The sequence below is a fragment of the Benincasa hispida genome, chromosome 3 (assembly GCF_027475165.1).
Source record: "Benincasa hispida cultivar pf3 chromosome 3, pf3_genome.v1.1, whole genome shotgun sequence".
NCBI lineage: Eukaryota > Viridiplantae > Streptophyta > Magnoliopsida > Cucurbitales > Cucurbitaceae > Benincasa > Benincasa hispida.
The window spans coordinates 1,111,424-1,120,165 of NC_143480.1; the positions used below are offsets into that span (position 1 = coordinate 1,111,424).

Below are 8,742 nucleotides of genomic sequence, written 5' to 3' on the forward strand. Positions count from 1 at the left end.
CTTTCTCTGGCAAGACAACCTCGAAAACTAGATTCTCCCAGCTTTCAAATGACATCAATTTCACTAAATTTGCTCATGTAGATTGTCGAAACCAAGCTTTCGAAGTTCCACTTCCTTTTAATCTTCCTGCCGCCTCACGAGTTTAATGATTAACTGCCACGTCACCCCATATTTAGTGCCTTCAGCCAAACCAATAAGTGAGCTTCCCTATTTAATATGTTTTTATTTTCTTTTCTCCACAACTTCTATAAATAACATGGATTTTCACTTATTAGATATTTAATATATCATTCCTTTGGCTAAACATACTTGTCTAGGAAATTTAGAATTCAAGGTTTACATTCACCTCCCCCGTAAAAGAAATTTCGTCCTCAAAATTTGCTCGGACTTATTTATAACTAGAGTTTCATAATATTCTTTGGTCGTAAACTTTACAACCTTCTTCTTTTCTTTCTTCTTTTCTCCTTTTTTTTACTACGCTTTCGCTGCGCCACTCTGATATTAACTTTGTTCATGGTAAATAATACTAGTACGTATGAACAACTTGGTCATCATAGTTCACTGTATTTGTCACATCCTCTGGTGATTCTTCCATTTTCACTGAGTCATAATACTCATTTATTACTAGGGTGGTCCTTTTCCATTTCCCAGCAATACCACTGGAGCATTCTTTTCCAGTTGTCACTCCTTTGAATTAATTGCTAGTTGTGAAATCAATATTTATGTAAACTAGACTTCTCGACCTAACCGAGGGTACTCTCCTTAGAATCCTTTCTATGCATACTTGGGAGAAAACATTCTTTCTACTATAACATTTCCCAACTATGGCTTACCATATTGTATATATAAGGTTTTCTTAACTGTACTAGTCCCTAGCTCAGTCACAATTCAAACTTCGAGCTATTACTTGGAACATCAGCAGATCTGGGCCTTTTCTTTTTTGTCTTCTGCTGACCATTTTGTTCCTTATTTTTATACTCAACATACCCTGGTACATTTCAATCTCACTTTTTCTCATCTTTTCCCTCCTCTTAGGATTAATCTTACTGGAACTTCCTCTAGATTACACTATTTCCTCTAAATTCACTAGAATAGACTTCACGTTTGCCACTAACCTCTAAGCAAACCTGCTATACATTCTATTTCTAGTGAAAAGTCTATGTTTACCTGCGTGGCTCTCGACTTCCAATCAGGTACCAGTAGTGGATTGAGTAATCCTGTCGGCCTCTGCCCTTCAGGTTTCACTTGTTGACAAATCAAACATCACATAGTACTTTTCTTATTTTGCTAGACTATGCCTTAGTCTATTAGTCTAGAGTGGTCATTTTGCTCACTCCTTATCATTCTTTACTGCATTACTACTTAACCAGGAAGGAACCCTTTTGTTCACTTCCTAAAACATAATTTGCATCCTTAGTTGAGAGAGAACCTTTACTCAATTCCTCAACATCAATCCATAGTTAGTGTGGAGTGATCTCAACACTACCAATAACAACTTTTCTTTCATCATGTGATTCTATTTTAAGTACCGTCATACCTTAGGTACTATCTTCAGATACCTTCCTTGTGTACTTTAGTATCAAGCTGCTCGGATACCTTCTCCATGTCCTTCATTATCGAGCTATTCAATTTCTAAAACTGAGCTTCAGTACCTTCTCCGCGTACTTCAGTACTGAGCCACTTATACTCAACTTGCATATTCTCATCTCTCAACGACTTAGTTGCCCAAAAGCATTCTATACTAATGCATCCTCGTGGCCATTGAAAAGCATAGCATAAATATAACATTAATGTGAGATGCGTTGCTTGGTAACTATTTGAAAATAGTTGTCATAAATAGCTTTCAGTAAACATGCATTGTTAAACATTCATAAACTTTAGCAATTTACTTAAAAACATTTAAAGCATCTAGAGTCACTCACTCCTACTGCTGGAACCATATAACCAGGAACTACAACCTGGTCTAACCAGAAATTACATTTGCTGAATGTGGCATACAACTGCTTCTCTCGCAGCGTCTGCAAAACTATCCTCAAATGGTTCCCGTGATCTTCCCTACTGCTTGAATACACCAATATGTCATCGATGAAGATTATCATGAACTAATCCGAGTAGGGATGAAATATCCTATTCATAAGATCCATGAATACCGTAGGGGCATTTGTCAGTCCGAATGGCATTACTAGAAATTCATAGTGTCCATATCTTGTTCTAAATGCGGTTTTAGGAATGTCAACTCCCTTCACCTTCAGTTGATGATACCCCGATCTCAGGTCTATTTTTTAAAACACCGTAGCTCCTCTTAGCTGATCAAACAAATCATCAATGCGTGGTAACAAATATTTATTCTTAATCGTTACCTTATTCAGCTGCCTATAGTCGATACACAATCTAAGTGTACCGTCTTTCTTCCTTACAAATAGCACCGGAGCTCCCTAAGGCGATACACTAGGTCGAATGTATCCCTTGTCAATTAACTTCTGCAGCTGAACTTTTAATTCTTTTAACTCAGTTGACACCATTCTATACGGTACTTGCGATATAGAAGTTGTTCCTAGAATTAAATCAATAGTGAACTCCACCTCTCTGTCGGGTGGCAATCTCGATAATTCCTGAGGAAATACATCCTGAAACTCATTTACCACGGGGACATCTTATGGGTTCAGCTCTTTCCCTTGAGCAACCACTACGTGAGCCAGATAGGCTTTACATCCCTTGCTCAGCAACTTCCTAGTTTTTACTGCTGATATCATATTCCTCGCAGTTAACCTTTTAATTCATGCTAATATTGCATCCTGGCCATTTGATTTTTTGAGCACTACCTTCTTCTTGTAACAGTCCACCGAAGCAAGATACTTACTTAGAAAATCCATCCCTATTTAATATGTTTTTCTTTTCCTTTCTCCACAACTCCTATAAATAACATGGATTTTCACTTATTAGATATTTAATATATAATTCCTTTGGCTAAACATACTTGTCTAGGAAATTTAGAATTCGGGGTTTAGAATTTTAATTTATACTTTTTTATTTTTATGAGATATTATTTTTTTAATTTATTCTTTTTAGAGTTTAAATAAAATAATAAAATAATAAACTAGTTTTTATAAAATGGAAAATTTAAAAAAAAAAAAAAAAAAAAAGAAAGAAGAAGGTCGAACGTCTAAATTATTAAAAAGAAAAAAAAATCTAAAGGTCAAGGGTTTAAAATTCGACCTACCTAAGTCGAAGTTTGAACCCTTGAGCTATTAAAAAAAATAATAATATTTTTCTAAATAGTTTAAACAGTACAATATTTTTCGAAATAATTTTTATAACTACCAATATTTTTAATTTTCCCGTTTTTAAACTCCTCAAACCCTAAATATCAAAATTACCCCCAATTTTTAACTCCTCAAACCCTAAATTCCAAAATTACCCCCAGTTTCTAAAACTCCTCAAACCGCACCACATTTCTTCGATATTCTACGATTTCGTCCAAGATCGCTTTCATAATAAGTGTCGTTTAGCATTAAATGAACGATCGAATAGTAATACTAACACAATCGTTCATAACAACATAAACAATCGTTCATAAATTACTATGATCGTTCATTAAAATATAGGCGATCGTTCATAAATTACAATACGATCGTATAGTATGGTAAAAACGATCATATAGTGAGTTATGCACGATGGTTTAGTAAATTATAAACGATCGTGTAGTAATTTATCAACAATCGTATAATAATTTATAAACGCTCGTGTGAACATTTATAAACGATTGCTTAGCTAATTATTCGCGATCGTTTAGATAGTATAAACGATCGTATAGAAAACCTAAGCGATCATTTAGAATATTCTAAACGATCGTTTAGAAAATCTATACGATCATTTACATGTTCTTTACTTAGTTAGTGAATTAGTTATTTTTGTACGATTAGTTAGTTATTTGTACGCGATCGCTTAGTAATTTGTGCGCAATCGCTCAGTTGATTATGTACAATAGCTTAGCTACTTATGCGCGATCATAGTATTAAACCATCGTATAGAGTTTCTAAACAATCGGCCAGAATTTTCTAAACAATCGTTCGATTTTCTAGATAGTCCTTTATATATTCTATACTTAGTCAGTGAATTAGTTATTTTTGTACGATCACTTAGTTATTTGTACGCGATAGCTTAGTTAAATATGTAAGATCGCTTAGCTAATTATGCACGATCGTTTAAATAGTGTAAAACGATCGTATAGAAAATCTAAACGATTGTTTAGAAAATGTAGAGTTTTCTAAACGATCGTTTACTCAGTCAGAGAATTAGTTATTTCCTTATGATCGTCTAGTAATTTGTACGCTACCGCTTAGTTATTTTTGCGACATCTAAACGATCTTAGAAAATCTAAATGATCGTTTAGCCAAGATCGTTTAGAAGAATTCTATACGATCGTTTAGCCAATCTATACGATCGTTTAGAGAATTTATATGATCGTTTAGATAGTCAATACGATCGTTTAGAAAATCAATATGATCATTTACTTGCACGTAATCTTAAATGTTTTTTACTTAGTTTTGGGCGATTGCTTAGTTATTTATTTTCTTAGTTAAATGTACAACACCAATTATATTATACAAATTTAGCACAAATTTATCACAAAAAATATTACCATAAATATTTATTTGCCCACAACTGGGCAACATATTGTTTCCTATACAATCCAATATTCACATGTGTTAACTCAGCCCAATAAGCCCCAGTTACAAAATATTCTATAAATTTAGCACAAAATATTCCACAATCCAGAGACTTGCCCTCTTGGAGGGTCGCATTAGATCTCCTAACTTCCCATTCCCCGTACTTGAACTTCTTATGTTGTTTGTCGAATCTGACAGAAATCAACATGGACAATATTGCACTGGCCACAAACATCAAATGACCCTTAACTATGTCGCCACCGATGTAGTTCAACATGGAGTCGAATACAAAGATTGCACACCCCTGTAGATCGATGGCAAGCATAAGCCAGTGTTGTTTGATGTTGATTGGCCCAAATACGAAGTCAACGTCTTTCCATGTTGGCTCGTATTCTTTGTACTGTCCAAGCACGTAGTCAAGGAAGAAGCGAGAGTCCACCCAAAACCTCATGATTGATTCTTCATCCAACCAGCATGCCACTTTTCCATCATCAATTTCAATACCGTCTGGTCGGATCTTAGAAGCAACACCCTCTGGCTCGATCAAAGCATCCTAGGAAAGGCAAGATGTAAATACTTGCTTGAGTTAACAGTAGTTTCAACAGATATGTGAAATTTCCATACCGTGAAGCTCAAATCAATGACCGTGAATCGAGTCGTATAGAGGTCAGGTTTTGAGTGCAACTTCTGATGCACGTGCATCAAAAAGAGATCTATAGTCTGGTACAACGAAGAATAGTATAACTTGAGCTTAAAAATTACTAAAAAAAATTTAAAATAATCATTTAGAAATTTCTAAGTGATCGTTTAGAAATTCTAATCTATCATTTATTAGAAATCTAATTGTAATCGATCGTTTGGAAAATTCTAAGCGATTGTTTCGAGAATTCTAAGCGATCGTTACGAGAATTCTAAACGATCGTTAGGAGATTTCTAAGCGATCCTTTGGACACTTTAAGCGATCCTTTGGAAATCTCTAAGGGATCGTTTGTAAAACTCTAAGCAATCGTTTGGAAAACTCTAAGCAATCGTTTAGAAAATTCTAAGCAATCGTTTATTAGAATTCTAATTCTAAGCGATCGCTTTTTGTGATTGATCGTGTAGAATTTTTTGAACGATCAATCTTGGTTAATGAATTAACAGAAATACTCATGTCTCCATACACCCATGTGTCTTCTCAAGCGTTCTGAAGAAATCCTTGGTCCTAAATGTATATACTACCATCCACTCCTCGTTTTTTTATTTTAGGATTTCTTTTTCATTTATTGTATGCATTCCAAAAAACATCAGGGACTGGGAAGCATGGGTCATAGTAACGAACGGTCCTTATGGGGAAATCAGGTACAGGGACCAAGGGGTTGAGATTGATAACACTAGTGGCCGACTTCATTGCCACTATAGGTGGTTCAGCTTCTTCAGATTAGAGCTGAGGAGATCTTGGAAGTGATTGAGGTTGAATTGTTTCTGAATGTGGCTGAGAATGGGGTTGAGAATCTTGGGGCCGAGTTTTAAACTTTTTCCCCCTTTTGAAACACTTAGGTGTGAACTTGGCTAGTTTTTTCCTTTTCCGACGCTCTCGACCATTTATTTCCTATATTTAAATTATAAATCAGTGGCAGTACAATTTTAAGAATTAAATTCCTGCAATAGTCGTACCTCGACTTCAATGGCATCCTTTGGATCCTGATCCTTGACAGTTTTGGACTACTCACTGATCGTCCCAGTTGTTTATTCACTGTGGGTTTCTTGGTGGGTCTGAGGGGGATCTTGTGCGTCGGTCTGTGCGGGATCATCATCGTTATAAGGTTCCTGATTATTGCTACCATCACTATTATTATCATATCGAGGTCCTCATCATGATGAGTCCTTGTATTATTACTATCCTGAACAAATCAAATGATTATGTCAAGGGAGGTAATCGATCGTCTAAGAATATGTAAACGATTGTTTAGAAACTCTATATGATCGTCTTTGAAATCCAAATAATCGCATAGAAAATCTAAACGATCGTCTAGAAAAAGTAAACGATCTTCTAGACAATATGAATGATCGTCTAGAAAAAGTAAACGATCTTCTAGACAATATGAATGATCGTCTAGGAAATATAATCGATTGTTTAGACAATCTATGCGATCATATATACGATCGTATAGAAATTCTAAACGATTGGTTAGAATTCCTAAACGATCGTCCTTTTGAGAATGTCTAAATGACTGTCGTTCAAGAAGATATAATCAATCGTTTAGACAACCTACATGATTGTTTAGATAATCTATACGATCGTATAAAAAATCTAAACGATCGTCCATTTGAAAATATCTAAACAACTATACAGAAATACATACCTCACACAGACGATGAACCATCATCTTTATCTCGTTCAGTTGTTGGTCCATCAGATGATGTTGGACAGTAAATGTATCTCCCATCTGATGGACCATGGTAGTCAAGTTCGCCAAATCTTTGCGAACTTCTTTTATTTCCTCCCTCAGAATCTTGTATGATCTGTAATGACTATGTCTGCAGGACTTTTTTTGCTTACGTGATTCCGCTCTGTTTGGTTAGTCTGAACCGGCATACATGGTTCTGGCTCTATACATTGCACATTTACAGAGCTTTCTACATGGGGTTCATGCTCTTCGTGCCCCCCAGAGGACTCGCGAGTGTTGATGGAGTGTTCAACCCCTTGAATCCTCCTTTCTCCAACAACAGGAACCACATTAAGTCCTTCAAGTCGGTCCTCCTTATACCTTAACTCCTCTGTGCTAGGTACAAGTCTCGACCCAACAATAGTCTGTACATAAACAAATGAGCAAGTCAGAATGCATGAAACTATAAACAAATGAGCAAGTCATTAAGTGATCGGTTACTTACCATTTTTGGCTGGAAAACTTTATTGCTCAATGATTTAGAAGATGGAGCACGAGAACAAGTCCATCTAAGAATTCTAGGGATTGCAACCTTGTTGACTTTGGTGGCTATGAACTTACTCGAGGTGGATAAAATTTTGTAAGCCCAAACCTACGATATGTAAACTTCTTAGACCAACATAACACACGTTCAATGTATATTAAAGTGGATCAGAAATAAAAGTACATACCTGGAATGCAAGTACGAATCCCTTTATACAGTAATGTGAGGTGTGGTGATCACCTTCTTCTTTCTTGGAATCATATGCCTCATTCTTCCTGCACATGATAGTCTTTAAGCTATTCAATGTACGTCCATAGAAGAGGGAAGATCAGTCATACTGTACGAAGACGTCGTGGTCATCGACAATCCCAAATATATTGCTATCGAATTGGGTTTTCTTGTCTTTTCCAATCATCACTGTTTCAATGAACAGTGCCAATGCAACCTTGACAGCATCTTTTTCGTTAGTAAAATTGAAATTTTCGAAGGCGATCTCCACATCCTTGCAAGAACTGTCATTTCCATTTGGGTCCTTGGGTCCAAGAATGAGTTATCGCAGCCTTTCACCATTTGTTTCTCTTTCCACAGTTTCCTTGGTCGGCCACAACCCAGTTATCAAGTTAAAATCCTCTTAGGAGAATGTTACCTTCTTCCCTAGAATGTTGAATAAAATAACGTCTGGGTTCGCATCTGCTACCTCCCTTAACAGAAAGTGGTGCAAAAGTTGTCCATTGAAAACAAAATCTATATCCAATAGAGGACCAAAGGCTGTTTGCCTATACAGTCTCATATGTTCTTCTATCAATTTTTTCTTAATGACAAGGGCAATTTTGTGGACTTGGCAAGTGACTGTAGCAAGAAAATATTTCTCAGCAGGGACGACCATCTTACCAATCTGACAATTGTGTACATTACAAGAATTAGTAAGCAATCACATAACAGAAACTAAGCAATCGCATAACAAAAACTAAATAATCGCATAACAAAACCTAAACGATCATATAACAAAAATTAAACGATCGCATAACATAAACTAAATGATCGCATAACAAAAACTAAACAATCAAATAACAAAAACCGACTCACTTATCAGTTAGCTAAACGATCGCATGATATAAACCTAAACGAACTGATTGCTTAGTATTCTCTATATGATCGA

General features: G+C 35.7%; 1 protein-coding gene across 1 annotated transcript; it reads right to left on the reverse strand.

Annotated features, from left to right (window-relative positions):
• Positions 1 to 4,638: 4,638 nt before the first annotated feature.
• On the reverse strand, positions 4,639 to 8,469 carry LOC150036937 (uncharacterized). Its single transcript, XM_090311680.1, has 7 exons — positions 8,230 to 8,469; positions 7,922 to 8,115; positions 7,771 to 7,858; positions 7,213 to 7,464; positions 7,016 to 7,099; positions 5,295 to 5,390; positions 4,639 to 5,223 (listed from the first exon to the last, which is right to left on the reverse strand). Exons 1-7 carry the CDS (start codon positions 8,467 to 8,469, stop codon positions 4,639 to 4,641), a joined length of 1,539 nt encoding a protein of 512 aa, XP_090167806.1.
• Positions 8,470 to 8,742: the final 273 nt, after the last annotated feature.

What these genes read in the sequence shown, in the direction of transcription:
- LOC150036937 (XM_090311680.1), bottom strand. Translation starts at nt 8,469, where the DNA reads ATGGTCGTCCCTGCTGAGAAATATTTTCTTGCTACAGTCACTTGCCAA. An exon ending in TCAACATTCTAGGGAAGAAG is followed by an intron (nt 8,116 to 8,229) that starts GTAACATTCTCC and finishes CTTGGACCCAAG; the next exon opens with GACCCAAATGGAAATGACAG. An exon ending in TGGTTCATCGTCTGTGTGAG is followed by an intron (nt 5,391 to 7,015) that starts GTATGTATTTCT and finishes TCGTTGTACCAG; the next exon opens with ACTATAGATCTCTTTTTGAT.